At 43.3% G+C, this 19,752-nt stretch overlaps 1 protein-coding gene across 4 annotated transcripts in view; it reads right to left on the bottom strand.

Annotated features, from left to right (window-relative positions):
• Positions 1-19,752, bottom strand: part of PLEKHM3 (pleckstrin homology domain containing M3) — a 77,711-nt gene that overhangs the window by 46,419 nt on the left and 11,540 nt on the right. For all 4 annotated transcript variants that reach the window (XM_088167865.1, XM_088167864.1, XM_088167863.1 and 1 more), the window contains 2 exons: positions 13,291-14,226; positions 1,819-1,964 (listed from right to left, as the gene is read on the bottom strand). In XM_088167865.1, the coding sequence (XP_088023991.1) occupies positions 1,819-1,964; positions 13,291-14,226 (1,082 nt within the window). The remainder of the gene's footprint in view (positions 1-1,818; positions 1,965-13,290; positions 14,227-19,752) is intronic.

Raw genomic sequence — 19,752 nt, 5'->3', positions numbered from 1 at the left:
GGAGTAGGTGGCAGTAGAAAGGAGTGCAGGTTTGCAAATTCTTCATTCAAATTTGCTTCCAATTTGGTGGATTGACAGACGTATTTCAGACCGTGTAAAACAAAACCTTTTGAATCCTGGAGCCCTCTTTCAGTCCTGATCATCAAATGTACTAAGGGCCTATTTCCTGCAGGACCTCTTTGGGGTGTGCAGCCAGAAGTACAGCCAGGAGCATGTGTCCCTGTGCAGAAGCTCCACTTTCAGGCAGTGCTGTGCTACTTCCAAGGGGCAGGGCAGCGTGCTTATCTCCACCTTCCCTCACTTTTTTAGCTCCTGCTCTAATAGTTTGGGATGATGTTATTTTTTCCTAGCTGAAGGGTTGTGTTCCTTTCTTAAACTCACTTCTCTGAGCACTTTCACACAAAAACGGGTAAAGCAGCTGCACAGAATTTGCTTATGTTTCCAAGGCACCTCATACCTGTTCTGTCTACAGTAAGTGCAAAACGAAATTTCTCACTATTACAGTGAGATGACAATAGATTAAGTTTTCAATGAATGCTTAAGCCTGAAAGTCCTGTTTCTTTTTCTGCCTCAGCTGCCTATAACATAGAAACAGACTAGAGCATAGTTTTTACGCTTCAGGTTTAGGAAAAAACCCAGTTAATTTTCATGGTGATATTACTGACAGATGGATATGAGGTCTTTGCCTTACCATCCACTTGACCCACATCAGGTCTACTTATACTACCATGTGCTAGCAAGCTTAGTCCTTCGTAAAAGCATCCAAAAAAAGAACTTTTAAATATTCTTAACTTCTAGGCATGGGAGGGATTTTTGTCTCCACACCTTGGAGCTTTGCAACTTTGAAGAATCTTGCATTTCACAGAGCAAGACTATCATTTTCCTGATGGCAGGCTCTAGCCACCTCTTAATAATCTCCCCATCTGACAAATTTTCTTCAAGAGACCTGCTTTTCCTCTAATAGGGCATTTACTGGTTATTTTTTTCCTTTTCAAATAGCACATAATAATAATATTTGCAGACACAAAACATCAAACAGCCTCTCCTAACAGTGGCTGCTAGGTCTGAAGCTCTAGCATGGTCTGGATTCCTTATGACTTTATTTTTTCAGCATATACTGCCTGAGATGTAGAAACAACACTCTTACTGTGTTTGCTGGTATAATGCTTTGAGGCATGTAATCAGTGCCCCTATCTAGCAACCAGCCACCAAGGCAGCAGCAAATAGCAGATTATAAAAGTTTTAGAAAAGCTCTTGTATGGCAAGTGAACAACTGTAGAATTTTCTTATGTTACTTTCATCTGTCTGGTTCAAACAAGCTCTACTGCAACATCCTCCTAGTGTCCTCAAAATGCTCATGCCAAGAGACAGAATATACTGGGCTTCACAAACATTGCATTTGGTAAACCAGTTTCCTATAGGCATTTCCACAGTTTAGCATCCATACACTAAGCAGTGCCAATCCTTAGTCCCTGGTGGTCATGAAACAGGTACTCCTCAAGGGCCCAATAACTGCAAGGATTAGAGCTAAAAGAATTTGTTGTGTGCTACCTCTCCCTGTCTCTTAAACAGCCAGATAAGCAACGATGAAAATGATGCCACCAAGAAGGAGAAGCATGGCTGCTCCTTTGGAGGAAGACCTTAGATCTGGCCAAGGAAACTGTGATGAAAACATGTCTTGTTGAGAGAGCGTGGCTCATTTTGTCAAGAAGGACAAAGAAGACAGTATTAGCAGTCAATGTCTGCAACCTTTGGGCTGTTGTGTTTCTATCAGCAATTCAGTCCACTCACTAGCACTCCAACCTGCAGGGAGATTACCTTGTATTTGGAAGTGTCCCAGTTATGAACCAGCCGTGCAGGGATGAGGAAGCTGTCATCCACATGACAGGTGCTGCAGTAATACCATCCACTGTAGCTGCACACCTTGGCTTTCCCATTGGACAAACCTATGGAGCGCTGACAGCCTAGAGAAAAGAGAGGGGTAGAAGTCTGGGTTTGTACGCCAAGCCAGAGATATACATTCAGGATGGAGTCAGAAAATTATTCCTCCATTTGAGATCCTTTTAATATTTTATTTATTTTACCCAAGGCACATTTCTTGTTCCATAAAAAATTGAGAAATAAATATCAGTATTCTTGGACTAGCGCTGAAAAAGCACACACTAACTTGGGCACCTGTGACAAAAAGTTCAGACAGCAGTCAAAAGATACTTAGCACTTCTCAGAAACAAAGGCAGAAGACTTGCTTGTGAGACACTGGGCATTTAAAAGCCATGGCCATCTGAAAACCGTGGCCTGAAGCTTAGACAAGCCACAATCTACGGTATCTTGCTCCAGAGAGCTCCCACTTTCCTCACAACAGAATGGGTGAGCATTGCCGGCCTGCAGCAGGGCAAGCCAGCTCCCACTGACAGCCAGAAGGGATGCTGACTTGGCAGGTAAGGCTCAGCCACAGAATTAGCAGAGCCAAGGCAAACCACAGTCAGATCATTAATAATAACTGAGCAGCAGTCACACTGAGAATGAGTAGTTCTTGACTAGCAGTAGTGACACAGCTCAGTTTCCAGCAGAGTTGGTTTTTTTCCTTATGATTGCATTACTCCGTGTCTTACAAGGTCTGAGGTCTGCCTGACACTTTTTTCACAGCTAGATCCCTTGCCTCTTCCCATGCTCTCTTGTATGGAGTCCCTGGGGAAAAACAATGTATTGAAAAGCTGCTGCTTTAGTCGGAAAGAACTAATGTAGAGATTTCCTTCACCGACCACCTGCTTTCACAAAACACATAAAAACTCAACATACTTGACACTCCTGTCTTTCAATAGTGACTAAAATGAGCCAAAAGGTTCATATAATATTCGAGTGGATGGCTGAAGATAGACAGCACAGTCACATTAAACAACCTGGTCAGAAGTGAGGCTAAAAATGTTTGGGTAAGATACATCAAGATGTCTGTGGTTGTTAACACCACCTCTAGACACAGCACACATGACAGTATTTCTGTTTATCCTTCAAAGGCCAGTGTCCCCATATGACAATTATAGTTTCAGCCAGAGCACCAGAGCTCCACTCTGGCATGTGCTGTATGCTCAGATGGTGTCTGCTGCAGCTGTTTAGAAATACTGAGTAGCAGATCCTTGTACATCACTTTTAATGCAAAAGCATTGGTTAAACTGAGTTTTTCAGGTAGAAGTCAACTGACCAATTGCTTTTGTCATTATAATTAATTTCATTTAGTGTAATTATGTGACTTCTCCAGCTGAAAGCATCTTTTCTCCCCAGTAGAAGTTACACTGATTTGAGGACAGATTGCAGGTCAGCTACTCTAGGTATAAATTGAGCTCTTCCTTCCCCACATCAAATGATGTCACCATGTCCTGCTCTGCTCTAATAAAAATCATTAGAATAACCTAACCAACACAATTGGCTCACTTCCTCCTCTTTCACACTCCAGAGCCATTTGGCCACTGATTCTCTGCAATGCACACTACCCAAGTGAATCAGTATGGCACACGGCCTGTTTCCATCTCCCTCTTCCTCTGCCCATTTTTTTATTTTTAAGAAAGGACATGCAGTTTCTTGGAAAAAGTAAATATATAAACAAGTCAGTTGATAAAAGAGATTATTATGTTCATGTCTTCTCCTTTACCCTTCCTAAGACTAGAGGGTAAGTATTAATGAAGGTCTAGTGGTAAAGCTGTGTCTGAATGCAAACAGTATCCCCACTCAATGTCACTGAAATCTTATAAACATTCCCCACTAGCCAACACTTACTTGTCTGGGGATGAGGATGGGACAGGACATACTGATTTCACCTTACTAGCACGACACATCCCTGCCATTTCACTGGCTGCTACCTTGCCTTAATGCCCTAACTCCTGTCTGTTAGACTGATGGAAAGAATAAGCTAAAGTCCAATTTGAACTGTCAAAATTCTAAATTAAAACATTTGCAGTTGAGAATTCACTTTAAGGCCAAATTTCTTGCAGTCTCCTAGAGCCAGAAACTCATTCCAATCCATGGTGAGAGTCTTCTCAGAAGAGCAGTGACAAAGTACAGAAATGCTGGGGGCTTCTCTTCTCTTCCCTATGTCCAGCCCATAAGAACTGAAGTTCTCTGGGTTGAGGAGAGTCCCAGCAAGCAATCTGGGATGCCCTTCATCTTCAGGAAGGGTGGTTTTATGAAGAGGAGGAAGAAATTCGTACCCAAGCAGCATGCATTGCTTTCTCCCGTTACAACCCTTTCCTTAGCCCACATTTGTTTCCTTGTTCCTCTTTACACCTAGGATGTTTCATTCCTCTTCATATCCTCAAGAAAATATGTTCTGCAAAGCTACAGAACAGTTGTGTAGTTGGGGTTTGTTAGATGATAATGTGGCGCTGGCAGCCACTTTAGATTTTCCCCTACTTTACAAGCTTTGCTTTTTGAAAATCACCATCTTTTCTATTCCTCTCTGTTGTGATTCATAATGATGGCTATTTCTACAACCCTTTCAAATCAAGTTATCAAAGCACTGATTTTCTTTGATGTTATGCAGTTCAAAGTGGTGTAGTGTGACAAACATATTTCTGTGGCACAGACCACTTTGCTACTTTGTTTTTTTAAGATGGAAAAAAATAGATCAAGAATGAGAGAGAGAGAGAAAAGGAAGAAGGAATATCCATTGGCTTAATGACCTTGGAAATCCTTCACCTGGGCATTCAGGTACAACAACTTGCCATGATGTTTACCAGAAGTAAAACCAGTGCTGATTCCTGGCTTGAACCTCTTGAGCACCTCTCCCAGCAGGACAATCAGATGTAGCTGACCACCTCTGAGATCGATAACACAATTCAATAAATAGCTCAGGGTTTGGGAAGGGACCATGTTTGCACAGAAAACACTTAATTGCCTACATAACTAGAGAAAGCACCTTGCACAGGATGGGAGAAAAAAGCAGCACAGCTTTCACCAAACCTCTCCTCTTCCTAATGCTCACACAGAATATTATCTAGATAACATCTGTACAAAGGTCTGGCAAGTCCAGAGCCTAATGCAAAGAGAACACCACGGTATTTGCTAGCACCTAAAATCATCCCTCCCTATAGAATGTTAGAGAGCAAGCTACAGAGGGAAGAAGTGTAGCTGTAAGATATACTGTTAGCAAAGAGAGGGAAGGAATCACCCCAAACCTTTCATCATGGAAAATACAACAAAACAGCCTTGGAATCAAGGAAAGAAAATAGGGGTTAGAAAAAATAGCAGCAAGAAAGTGCTGTTGGGCACAGATGAATCTCTCTCAACAACATGTCTGTGGGCAGAGCAGGAGTATCAACATCAAGAGGCTCACGTCCAAGTGCGAAGACTTCAGGAAGAAAGTAGTACAGAAGGTGAGGTTAAAAAGTTGCAACAAAACTCTCTCCTTAACTTAAGGTGGTGGTTTAGTATGGAGGAGGAATCCAAGATATCTGAACATAATTCCTCCTCTCTGAAGCACAGAAAACACCACTTTTAGGTTGCTGCATACTCCTGTGGTCAAGGAAGACACACACAACTACCCTTTTTATCCAGACACCTTTCTCTTTAATCTTTTAGCAAGAAAAGACTGGAGTAGTTTCACAGTGAAACAGACAAAGTGAAAGACCAAATTAGAATCAAGTACACAACTGTTTTCCTTATTCAATAAAGTTCTTTGGTCGGTAACAGGAAAAAGCAAGTCCCTTGTGATTGTGTGCCATAATTAAATCTGTGACAGATTAGCTTAGAAGCTAATTCATTTAGAAACAACATACAATACAAAGAAAAGAAAATGATCCACAGACTTCAAAAGGCTTTCAGCTTGATAAAGGCATAAAGCAGACTAAGCAGAAGGAGCACAGCAACAAATTTTCAGTGTTAGATCAGACATACAACATTGTTCTATCAGCTCAGCACAAACAGAAATAAGGCAAGAGTCACTTCAGTTGCTTACCTTTATTCCTGTGCATCTATTTCTATTTACTCCACCATGGGAAAACTCAAATTCACAAGGAAGATATACTAACAATCCATCTCAGTTCTCTTTTATGCCTACCCGGGTTTGTATTATACTTTGTCCTTTTCCCACCATTACTTTCCAGAGCAATTTTATTTCAAAGAAATAATTAAAAACTTATACACCTCCAAGCAAAGTCTGACACATTCTGGGAGGGCACTAAATTCTGCTTTCCCAGTAAAAATAATAGTAGTTAAGCCTGCAAATATAGACTTAATAGTCAGTGTAAGCTTGCTTTTCTCATAATAACTCAAGAGTAACATTTCATCACTAAATGAGAACTAAAAATCCTAGTTATGTCAAATGACAAGAAACAAAACTATACATTTGGAAACCAGTTTTTTATGGGCTTGGATTTCCCCACTTGAGTTTCATCAGAAGATAGGTTCTTTTACCCTTAGCATCATATTCTAAGAGGTGGTAAAGTTATATTCTTCCCAGAGAATATGGTCTGAGGAAATGAGAAGCAGGTTTGAAGATATGCTTTACAGGCAAGCTGTTGTTTGTGACTCATTTAACACATGGCCAGTTTGCATTCTCCTATTGCACATTTTCAAATCCTTTCCCTGTGTTCACAGGACAATAGTGCTGAGGAATAACACCATACACCTTAAACCAATCTGGTATTCTTTCCTCCATGCCCTTATAGGATTATTCTCTGCAGTATCTGGTGCTTTGCTGAGATTCTGAAGTGCTCCCTGACAGAAGGAAAGGGGATCTACCACGGAACGACTTATTGGTAGGATTCAGTAATTCACCAGCTCTTTGGTCAGGAATGGGAACTGAACACACTCTGGGCCAGCTCTTGAAGCCTGCCTGCCAGCTAGAAGTAAGGAGATAATGCAAGCATAATTAATAATGGCATTCCTATTCATACAGTTGATTACATTCATGCTTGGTTCTACATACTGAGAAGGCAGACCAGAGAACAGAGCAAAGTGCAGGCCAGCCATTTGTGTGATCAGAACAAACACTGGTGCCAGCACCCTCAGCCAGGTCATTTAGCAAAATGAGTCTCTACTTAACCCAGCTTTCATTTCTGCTCTGCAGTTAGTTTGAAGACCACTTACCCCTGAACTGCTCACTCCATGACTTACACTGAAGGCTACTTGGTTTGCCAAGTTCCATTTATTTGATACAGCATTAGCATACCCAGAAATAACCAGCTCTGTTTCTGTTTGAATACACAATTGGTTTTGGATCCCCTTTTAACAGAAGGAACAACATTAATAAGCGTGGTTCATATTTCTGCCAATGCTACTTGGCTGAATTTCTTCTTGGTCACACATCACTACCACAGCACTGCCCTGGGCCAATGAACTCTCCAGATTTACACAGCACAGGTACATGACAGAGACTATAGATGTTGTGGAAGGCCAGACTGAGAACCTAAACCCTTCCTTCCAGCTGGCCTCTGGTTTGTTCTGTAACTTCTTTTACATTGCCCCTGATTTGATCCACATGTAACAGTTTTGCAATAATACACTGCTGTGGCATGCAACAGAAGAGGGAGAGCTTTGCCAACGCACACACAAATGCCCTGTTTTTGCAGCAGTGGACCCTAAAGGAGCCATTTTCCTTGAGTGGCTGTCCCTTAAGGCTGCACATCTGCAAGGACACTGATGCCAAACAAATGCACAATACACTTCACAGGATTTTTTTCCAGAGCAGCATTAAGAGGGGTTCCCTGTGATGCTGGCTTCTGTGACACCTCTGAGATTCAAACATCTTTGCTACCTCTTCTCCTCCGTCAAATTTTGGCAGAACAGTCAGGTAGATCCAAATATTATTAGGCAAGAGTAAAACTGAGCAAACAGCATTAGAACATAAGCTTTGATTTCTTAAGAATCTAAATTAACAGCCATTGCCCAAACCAACTCAGGAACCTGGTATAAACTGCAACTGCAGAAAAAGTGCTGTGTAGATGCCTGTGCCTTTCTGGGAAGGCAACGCTTTTAGTAGCAAAAGCCAGCTTGACTGATTTAAAATAAGCTAGCCCAACAAATAAAGCTCTCTCTTGCACACAATTCATGAAGAACCTCTGCGCTCTCCAGAGGACTGTGGGGGTCTGGGGGTGGTATATAATTGTTGGAGTTTTCAGGTCTGAAAAATACTTCCTTTTGTCCAGATGTAGCTTTTTTCCATTTCAACAAAGGTGAGACTTGGACATTTAGACTCCCTGGTTTAGGCATTCTTTTCTTTGAACTCTATGCCAAAAGATCCCTCAAGGCTAATTTCATACAACAAATGGACCAAAAAAGTCCCCAGACAACCAAGAGTTCTCTGGGGGCAGTGGAACTCGTACCTGGCACCCACAAGCCAAGAAGAAACAAGGCATAGCCAAGAACAAACAGCCTATGCTTACAGTACAGACACACTCACATCCAGCAGAACTGAGCTCACAATAGCACAATAATAAATTAGAACAAGAACATACTGAAAACCTGCAGAGTTGTCAACAGGGGCAGGTTAGAGCAATGGGGTCACCTATCCCCATACAGGCAGAAAAGGCTCCCTTCAAGGCTGCCAGCAGGAATATGTAGATTCATCAGCCAAGACAGCTGTGTCAGCAGCACCTCTTGCAGGTTGAGACAAAGTCTTGCAGGTCGAGTGCAAAGTGCCCATCAGGGCACAGAATAGGCACTGGGGACAGAATAGGCACTGAATTGATCAAGTACTTCTCAAAACTGCACTTCCAGGCAGCAGCAGGCCAGCCCCAAACCAAATCCCATGAAGGCAAAGATCTCAATCTGTGAAGGTACCAGCCAAATCCCAGGAGGGTGAAGGACCCAACTTCTACCAGACAAAGCTGATACTTTTCACTGTCACTTCCTCTAGTCATGCCATCCTAGAACTGCACTGAAGAATTCATCAATTAAAATTAAATGGCCTCTGTGACCATCACTGATAAACAGGTTTAATCAAAACCAAGCATGTGGTATCTTCTGATCCTTTTCCAGAATGAGCTGTCATATGGCAAAGCACTGTGGCCCAGCAATCTTGTGTCATGAAACATATAGATCCACTGCAAACAACGTACTCCCTGCTACACAAATTCCAGTCACCCTTGTTTGGAAACACTCCCCCCACTCCTCCTAACAAGTCAGTGACCTTGTTTAAACATGCTGTATTTTCCAAATACTAACTTAGACCATGTTTGTTTCTGCTCAGCTGGTTTAGAAATTCCATTGCTAGCAGTGGAAGTTTTACTTTGAAATGAATAGAAATAGAGCCTGAAAGTCACATACAAGACTAGAAGACCAAAGCCTAAAATGAAGATACCTAAACAATAAAACCTTTTACAGTGCAAAACATTCCTAAGGGATTTTACAGAGTCTCAAATACAGGGCAGGTAAAAAGCTGCTGAAGCCTTGGAAGAAAGAGATCAATTGAAATGAAACCAAGCACAAAACAAATACAGCACTTAGAAAAAGCAAAATCCTAAAAGCCCTGGACAGGTGAGAACAATGGTTATTCAGAACTAAAAAGTGACAAGAGTGCTGAAAACCTTCCAAAGGACCTTATGGTATTTCATTATTGTGCTGCATTTTCGAGGGTTTATCCTCTAGCATTTTTATTTCAGTGACACGCTACAAATAAGTGTTGGGTGCAATGACAGTTTCCTAAATTCAAGGATGCTTCTCAACTATCTGTATTTGAGAAGTTTCAACTGTAAGGCTTTTTGAGAAGTTGAACAAAGTTGACATCACACATGACTATTTTGTTTTGTTTTTAAATCACACTTTCTGGCTTGTAAGCTTTAGGAAATACTTTGTTTTCATCGAATGGGAAAAAAAAAGGGAATTTTATTTTCACTGCAGTAGGGACTGATTCCAGGCCAGGGGGCTGAGATAGAGCAGAGGTTGCATGACCTGTGCATGTTGCACTGGGCTGTCCTCCAGCTACACACATGATCACAGCACTAGGTGGAAAATATTCCTTGAAAGACAACAGCTCTCCACCTACTGCTTCATTTCACAGGGCTGCAAGCTCAGGAAGCAGCACATTTACTAACCTTGGCTTCTCTGCACCTAGAGTTCAGCTCAGCCCGCCAAGTCATTCAAGCTCTAATAGCAGTGTTTATCGTTTTGGCAAGTGAGGAGATATGGAGAAAGCAGGGAGGAAAAGACAGAAGGCACCCCAGAAGAGGAGCAAGGAAAGCCACACAAATGAAAGGGGGCAGAGCACATTTTCCAGAAGGCAGAAATTCCCACATCCATTAGGACTTGCTGTCTAAGTAACAAAAGTTCCTGGCAGACAAATTGACTTCTCTGGAAAAAAATGTCTGTTTTAATAAAAGACAGGGGGAAAGAAAACAAAAGGTGAAACAGAAGAGAGCCATCACAATAACAGGAGCTATGCAAAAACAGGAGGCAAAGGCCATTTGTGTTCCCCACCTATGGAAAAGTGATGCTACATGACAAAGAAATAACGATAGTGAAGGGCACCTGGGGATATGTGCTCCTTAAAGACCTCCAGGAGAACTCTTCCAGGAGAAATGCCTACCTTTCCCTAGAAGCTTTCCTCTAAGCCAAAAGTATAAATAATGGCCACAAAATGAAAAGAGTTTATAAACTCCCTGCCTCTCCACTGCTAATTAGTGACTTGTTCATTCATTTTCTTTTTTCAAATTACAACAAATAATGTCCTGCCCTCTGCAGTAAAACAGAGTTAGAAACGTGGAGAAAAGCTTTTGTATCTGCTGATCAAGCAAAAGACAACCTTTTTCAAACTGACTCCATACCCTTCTGACTCCAGGGTATCAACAGTTTGTCCTCCCTGCCCCATGACTACATCTGACACCAGGGCCCTGGCTTTTATCACAAGTTGAAAAGTGCTAGTCAGACTCCAAGATAAACCTGTCAATAGTGAGGCACAGACATTCACATTCTTCCCTACCTGCTTGTGAGTATCAGCTGTTTGTCTGGGACCAATTCCTTGAAAAGCTTTTACTGAGGGAGAAAAAGAAAGGGGGATGCAGAGAGCATTTCAAACAGGAAAAAAAAAGAAAAAAAAACAGGGAGGGGAACCCCACAAAGACTGCAAAGGGAAAATAAATTTTAAAAAGCCTGTCCCCCATCAGGTCCTCCCAGCAACCTTCTTTATCAGAGGTTCATTGTCAATCAATTAACCAAGGCAGCAGGGGTCTGTAGGAAGGGGGGTAGCTCGAGAGACAATGGTCTGCCCTGTTGTATTACTATTTAATCGCTTTTCCTAAATAAATAAAGCAGCCCTGAGGTGCTGTCATGTCAAGGGAATTTATAACAAAAAAACCCTTCATTTTTCATTGGTCATTACTTTTCCTTCCCTCCCACCCCTGCAGGACTAGAGAGGGTTATTACTGTAGCCGTAAGTTCCATCTTTGTGTTGCTTGCCTTTGATTCCCACTCGGACCTTGCCACTTTCTGGCACTAATTTGTCAGGCTGAACAAAGGAGGGATTTGTACCTCCTGTAAGGTCTCAATTAGGAAAGGCTTCTGCTGTATTATGTGCCATTGGGACAGGACACAAAGACGGTAATTACAGGAATTTGCACTAAATGGCTGAAGAATTCACAGCAAAACTTTTCTTCCTCCCCCCTCCTCATCTTTCTCCAAGCTTACCCCTCCCAGCAGCCCTGGGGAAAACCTCTCTCAATGCCTGCAAGCTGCAATTACCAACAGCAGGCCCCTCAGGTTAAACAGCAGCCCATGCCCGGAACGGCACAACTGCCCACAGGGAGCAAGGAATAAGGAGAGAGGGGCTCAGCTTGCCTGTGTGCCTCCTCAGCACAAACTTTTCTAAACCAAACAAGTTTCCCCAGTTATAACTAAAATTATTTATTTCTCTGCACCATGGTAACGGCTCTAAGGGTCTCAGGAATGGCAAAGGACCTGCTCCTTTCACAGCACAGAAAGTGCTGTGAACCCCCATCCTCAGGCACTGAGAACCCCAGTGACCAGCTTCCCACAGACCCTCCACAACCCAAGAAGACTTTCTCTGCACAAGAACCTTTGTTCAGTTCAGCAGACTAAAAGGAGATCACAAGAGTATTGGGAATGCCTCAGGTGTATCAGGAAAAGACATCGTGCAACCCTGGTCAGAGCACCTTATTTTTGTGGGGAATACATGACTGAATGGAGATTAATCATCCCATGTTTAGGAGAGGGAATCCACCCTTTCCCAGAGAAAAGTCTGCTCCCATACTACATAAAGCAAGACTAAAACCTGTTTCACATTGGAGACATGTATTTTGTTGCCATCCCAGGGCCTAATCCCATTTTAGAGGTCACTGAAAATATTCACTTAAAACTCTCCTCAACCTTAGTCAGAGAACGAAGCAAAATATAAAACAAATTATATCAAATCATACAAATGTGGCCAAGAACAGAGCTGAATTCAGGTAGAAGCCCAAATACTGTGACCATTAACTGCAATGATGCCAACCTTCATATGATGCTCCAGCTGTGAGGAGAGCGCCATGCACTGTGGAGAGATGAGGAGAGATGAGCAGGAGCAGAACCTGCAGGTGATTACCAGAGAAGGACAAACCCAACTGCACCCATAGCCAGTTTTGAGGGCAGTCCAGTATTTCTAGGGCCTAGGTCTCCCCTGGAAGGGATTCAGGTGAGCCAGCAGGTCCTGGGCCCACAGAGATACTCCCCAGAGTCATGTGTGGTTCCAGGGCAACACGAGAACCACACCCCAAGGCAGCATGGGGAGGATGCAGGACCATCACAGCTCCCTTAATAGAGAAAAAGTCTCCAAAAGAGCTGTTTCTGCTTGAGCTGACAAATTCTAAGTGAGTTTAACTAAAGCAAGTCAGAGATTATAGTTTAGGCATAAGGTGCCCAAATTTGCTCCACACAAGTGCCCTTGCTAAAGTAAAATGACAATGAACTGCATTCACACAGGTCCTCTCTACTTTCACTTAATTCCCAAACTGGATAAAAACATGATCTTGCCTATAGGACTAGAGTCAGACAACAAATGAATTTAAGCCCCTTTGATTCTGGACCACCTTTACAGTGTCCTGAATCAAGAAAACGGCTCAGGGTAACACTGGCCCATGTAGTGCTGTATGTGCAGGGTCTAATGTTTCAGCACTGCTCATCAAAAGCAGATGACCCACCGAATGCCCATAGGTTTTTCTCCACATTTGACAGAGAGAAAGGCTAACTACAGCCACAGTGAGAGGCAGGGAACAGCTGTGCTGCTAAAACACACACAATGCCCTTTCAAGTGATTTTCTTTTCCTGCGGAGGGGGTGTAGGTGCAGATGCTGCAAGCTGGCTGCTCACCTGCACACTTGAAGCTCTGAACTGTGAGCCCTCTCTCTAGAGACAGCGTAGTCAGGATGCTCAGGAAGCTGGTGGTCACAGACTGGCGCTTGGTCTTCCTAAGATCATTTCCAAAGGGCCGATCTCCAGGTTTGTTCCTAAGCGTGACCTGTGGGTTCTGAGTTAAACTTCGAGTAGCATTGGCTGCTGCTTTCAGTGCCTCCATCCACTCCTGGGCCCTCTGACGAGTCTCTGCACGCAGGCGCAGCACATCCTGGGGGAAAATGACCTGAAAGCAAGAGTCACAGCCATCCTGAGTATCTGTCTGGACTGACAGGCACACATCCACATTGTAGCTCAGCAGGGGGTCTTCATCAAGCCTACCAGGTTGGAATGCCATAAGATAAGACCTATTCAAGACAAAAGTAAATGCCTTCCAGTTATTCTGGACAGTTAACCTGTAGAGAGTCCCTGATTTCAGAATATTTTGGTACTCTTTAGTGTTATCAGTCAAATTCATGGATAGGAAGAGCTCCATAGGCTTCTCTAATAATCCATTAGTTTGAGAAAGGTCACTGTTATTTTCAGGCTTTGGCACATTCTCCAGTTTCTCCTGCTGTCTTGTAAAAGCAGGCACAGAAGCACGCACCGCTTCCCAAAGTTTCTGTCCCCAGTCCAAAGTCTCCCACGAGGACTCTGCCTTCAGCTGTAGCTGTGAGCCGTCTGACAGGACAGTGTCCACCACCTTGGTTTCTGTGCCACCAGTAACAGTGACCCTTTGAAAACGCATGAGTGGATACACGGTGGGAAGAGTCTGGTTGCCACTGCTGTCCAAGCAATACAGGTACAGTTTGTACTGGGAGAGCTCAGCATAACAGGTTTGCCAGTAGCTGTCAGTGTCTCTTCTAACTTCCACGTATCCCTTCTTCAGAAGATTTGGGAACACTGTCTTGTGTTCTAGAGGAAAAAAAAAATAATATTATGATTATTTTTTAAAATTTATCTCAAATTACTACATCATTCTGGCTTCTACATCTCTCCTAACCCACACACGGCATATCTGAGAACACGATTCCAGAGAGAATCTTTATCTAATAGGTTATAATTATCAAACACAAGCACTAACTCTACATTTGAGCCACCGAGAACACAGCACCTTTTTACTCAGAGATACCAAAACACCTTACAAAAAGGGAACAAAGAAACAGAGGAACAGAGAAAAAACGCAATTTTCTTGAGATATCCAGGACAACAATGGCAGAGCAAAACACTCCTAGAATCTAGTCCAGAAGTGGACAATACTATCAATTAATCTACTGCCAGCTAAAATAGATTTTGACAGTGAGAAACATATACAAATGAAAACACCTTACCCTCTCTTTCCTGGCTCCTTCCCAGGCTCAACTTCATGTTTTCACACACATCACCTCTGCCTCCCCTATCTTAAGCAGCTCAGAGGGAAAGGGAATAGTGATATCTGCTCAGCTCCTCCCTGCTGCTCCTTCCTTCTCACACCTTTCCTCTGCTCCAGCATGGTCCTCTCCAGGGGCTGCAGTCCTCCAGGTTAAATGTACCCCTGCATGAGGGTGGGCACAGTTCCTTCAGGAAATCTCCACATTTTCCAGCATGGGGTCCCACATGGGCCTGCAGGGAGATTCTGCTGCACCACGTTATGCCCAGGGACTCATCCTCTGACCCCCAGCTGCTCTTGACACAGCTGCCAGTGCTGTGCCCTTCCTGAGACATGTTCTGCCCAAGGAGCCCCACCTGTGGCTGATGGTCACAGCTGTGTCCTGTGGAGGGGATGCTGGAACTGTCTGGAACAGCCCTGCTGCCACCACTGGGTACAGCACATGGCACCCAGACTGACCCAGTGAATGCAGAACTGTGCCCAACACTGCAGTTTCTTACCACATCTCAGCATGACCTGGGACCAGAACATTTTGTGCAGCTCTGTTTACTCCTGAGTTTTGCTGATTTATGAGAATCAGGCTCAGGAGTAGCAGACACAACCAAAAATGAAAAGTAAGAGGCTGCTCAGAGGGATTCAAACACATACACCTGAGCATCTCAGCACTTCAGGTGCTTTGGAGCAGACCTTTTCACAAACCCCAGCCCAAGGCAAAGACCAGGGAAATTTTCTTCATCTACAAAAAAACAGCCATACACAAGTCACTCCAAGCACTAAAGTGATGCAGTTTAAAAGGAATTATCTAAAGCACTTATGAGTTTTAAAAAAAGGTTTCCATACAAAATTTGTTTGAATCTGATTTGCACACTTCAGCTACCAAAGGCAAGATTCATATTTTCACCTCAGGCTAGGCATGCGGCTCTAGGCAATTTTTGTTGGTCCTTATATAAATTCAGAGGCATTCACTGTTACACTGTAATATCAGCTGTAACACTTGGCACCCCAAAACAACCCAGGCCTGAGGAACAAACTCTTACTCCCATTTGAGTTCTAGTTCACCCTTCCAGTAAGGGTGCCTGTGCTGGGTCTTGACTTACAAACAGTGACAGAATTAGCAGACACAAGTAAAGGTTTCTACCTCCAATTGTCTATCTCCCTTGGAGTCTGCTATTCCTGGCACAAGAGCAAGGCAGCCACTTGGAAACAGCTCCTCATCCACTGCCCAGCATAATTAAGTCACAACAAAATCAGCATCAATTGACCTTAACACATGGCATTACAGACCACAGCAATACAAGAGCTGGCCTACTCGAGATCTCCACCCTGGGGCTGACAGCCTTTGAAACAGGGTAACTGGAGGCGTAAAACATTTTCAGCATTTCAGCTTAAGCAGTTACATTCATGTTAACAGGCCACACTCTAACAAGTTTTAATCATCTCTGAGTGTACTGAGGATGTCTGCAACACAGAGCTTAGAGAAGAGAAACATCTAGACTGGATGAAGCTTGGAAACAAAACCAGGCCTATATAGAAACTACATCCCCATCTGTACTGGGCTTTCCAGCTAATATGGCCAAGATTGCTGGCCACACTGCTCTCATCACTGCTGGCTAAGGGACGAGTCTGTCTGTCCCCCCAGAGCACAAGGAGAGTCAGGGACTCTTGAGTATTTGAGGAACTTAATTACTGTCCAGGGGCTTCTAATACCAATTGGGCTGTAACCTTCATTCTAAGAAGGTGCTCCTGCCTTTGGCTGGAAGAGTTCCTGTACCTAATTCCCGTTTTCTTCTATGGGCAGGAAAAAGAATCAGAATAGCAGCAGTGTAAAAGCTTTTGCCAGCTCTTCAGCAAAGATCAGCTTTTAAGGATTTATAAGGATTAAGTAGACAAGCTCCAGTTAAACTTAATGAACATACATGAAAATGAATTGTTTGATATACTTAGTGTTGGTATGGAAATGTCATGGGGGTTAAAAATGGGGGAAGGATGCTACCTTGCAGCCACCCTAACAAAAAGAAGGCACTTAGGTTTCGCCTTGACAGCTCAGCCTCAGCTTCCCCATTCACCCACGTACTCAGAATGGAGCCTGCTTTTAACACCATGCTCAAAGCACTCCATCTACAGAGATTTCCTGCAGATATGGCTAAAACCATAACAACCATTTTAAAAATTGCTATTTTGGCACCAGGTCTAAAAAGGTCAGTATAACTATACCTTGCATATCAATAAACTACTCAAGAGTATTTCAGCTAAATATGAAAACTGAAAGCCTAATCTATAACCCAAAATGATGGAGAAAAAGCACACTTTGATAGCCCAAATGGAGAGATGTGCACACACATGGACACACTAAAAGAGAACTAATTTTGTTCACTGTACATCTCTGGCCCTGACATTCATTAGTATTTCTGCACTAACTCAAAAGCCATTAAATTCTCTGAAACCCACACTAATCCCTTTGTAGTGCAGATAATGGACAGCCATTCTAGAGTCATCTTCCCTTTCTATTAATCCAATCAGGGAGGCAGCGCTTCTGCAGCTCCAACTGCAATCTCTCTCACTTCCATCAAGTACAGATGACTGTTCAAGCTTCTCCATAATAAGACAACTCATAACCTTGCCCCAGCCACCCCTCCTTCATCTGCACACAGGTTTGCTTGTCTTTTGTTGAGTTAGAGAAAGGCTATCTCTCTTGTCTTTCACAGAAGCACCCCCCTCTCCCTCTTTCACCCCACTCCTTCCCTTCAAGCTCTGTGAAATTGGCTCCAATGGCTCTCACTCAAACTGGGACAGAACCAGCAGCCACCTTGATTAACATTCAAATGCCTCGTATTGTTTAGGTCAGGGCAATAGATGCTGGCAGACAGGTTGAATCCATAAGCTGCACATACACACACATCTTACAGCTCTGCTCCTTTCTCTCCTCCACATGCACTGTGCCAGATAATGCCTTTTACTCAGAGAGCAAATGGTACCATCTCTATCTACCTTCCAAACAGAAAACGCATTTCTTTTCCTCCTTGTGGAGACAGACAGAGTAAATTGAAGAAAAGTAAAAAAAAAAGAAATAATCACAGTAAATGGCCCACATCTGAGCCATTTGGAGTTACAATTTCAAGGAAAGAGGTGGAAGAAGGCAGAGGAAAACAAAGAGAGACTCAGCAGCTGGGGACAGAGTAATATCTTCCTCAGCATCTCTCCTCTCCCTTGGGAAGTGCCCACTGGTCCCAGCTAGGAACCCTGCACACAGCACTGAAACCAGGACAGCCTAGCACCCACCTACCACCCACCACACTTGGGGCAGCTGGTGCAACCAGCACCCATGGAGAGAGACCAAATGTCGTGTGAGCATGTCCAGAAGATTCACGCTCCAGAACAAGCGACTGTACTTGCATCTCAGTCGGCACGGCAGGAAAGCCTCCTCTGTTTTCCACCACTGAAGCGTTTCTGACAAGTCATTCCAAGTAACTTGGGAAAGAGCAGAAGCAGAGATGCCCAGTTTGTGAGGAGTTCGCATCTTGAGGGGGCACTCCTCTCTGAATTCTCTAATGATTAGGAAATGATGAGTGGAAGTTACAGAGTTTTTGTCACTAGTTTTCCTCTCGGATTTTTACAAAACTGAGCATTTTACAAAACACGTTTGGGACCACCTTCTTGGTGGGATTTGCTAGATCAGGGACAAACTGTGCCTCAGGTCCACAATGTCCACTATCTTCCTGCTTAAAAATACAGTCTTTTCTTCCCACCTGGGTCTGCAGATAGGTATCCTTCGGTTTGTCAGTGTGCAGGTGCTCAACACAGTGAAAACTTTAGAACTCCCCAGGCTCACAGGCACAGCAGGCAAACAAAACAGTGACCTGGAAAAATTACTATACTACAGCACCCACACTGTCAGGAGTGGCAGTGTTTGAATGATAATATCCACATAACCATCAAGCCATACTGTTCTTACAACACTGTGTTTTAAAAATCCAAGCCAAGCTTCACTGTACATTACAGATGCAGTATTCTCTCTTTGTTTTCCAGGCCACATGCTCAGAAATACAAGAGCCCAAAAGGCACAGCTTCTTTTCAGGTTCTTTTCTTTCTCACCACATAGAAAGGTTCCAATGTCATTTTATTTGTATTACTATTTAGTGGTAGAATTGGCGGTGCTGGGTTAACAGCTCAAGTAGATAATCTTACAGTTTTTTTCCAACCTAAATGATTCTATGATTCTATAAAAGAGCAAGTAGCAAGAACAGATAAGCCCACAGTAATGCAAATACTATGACAATTAAAAAAAAAAGTGAAGAGTTCATCTGTGCAGTAACTGCTTTGGAGGACTGGGAGACCTCTGCAGGCTCCAGAGGGAAGTCCTTTACAGCAGTGAGGACTGACAGGAGCTGCCGAAGGTCCTCTCAGTATCTCACAGCACTCATTTAATATGGATTAAAACCCTGGAAAGGGATGTCTATTCTAAGTATGCAACCACTATGACCCCTTCAACAACTGCAGCAGGTTTTATCCAACCTCCAAATACATTCTTCAGTCTTTTCTGGAGAAGAATTAGTAGCCACAGACACACTTCTGCAAAATTTACTTTCTTGCTTTTGTGCTTCTCTTTTCAGCTCAGCTAACAGTAGCAGCAAACTCTTTGTGAGGCTCTCTTGTAAACACAGAGGGAAGAAATACCATGGCTACCTTGTAAAACCTGCACAGCAGCAGAACAGAGCAGGTAAAGGAAACAGGTTAAAAAAGTATATTTTCAGAGCACAGAAGCTCTCCTTCTTCAAAGAAGGTACCCCTGACTTCCAGCATCCCATACAGAAAGGCTCTTGGAGGGCACACAGCAAGCACTGACAACCTTGAGAAGAGGGTCCATGGGAATTTCATATCACAGAATCACAGATTAAGCTCAAAACACTATCAGGGACATGTACAGATCTTCAATGACTACATTTTAATAGAGTTTCTGTGGGCATATAAAGCTGTCACAAGTCAAGCCCAGGAGCTGCCCAGGATACAGCTGACAAAAACAAAGAGCTCTGTCTCCAGACTTGTGGGTGCATTTCTGTTCTGCATCCTTTCCA

Source organism: Sturnus vulgaris, chromosome 7, assembly GCF_052056855.1.
Source record: "Sturnus vulgaris isolate bStuVul1 chromosome 7, bStuVul1.hap1, whole genome shotgun sequence".
Classification (NCBI taxonomy): Eukaryota; Metazoa; Chordata; class Aves; order Passeriformes; family Sturnidae; genus Sturnus; species Sturnus vulgaris.
The sequence above is the reverse complement of the archived record's forward strand: the minus strand, read 5'-3'. Positions and strand labels throughout refer to the sequence as shown.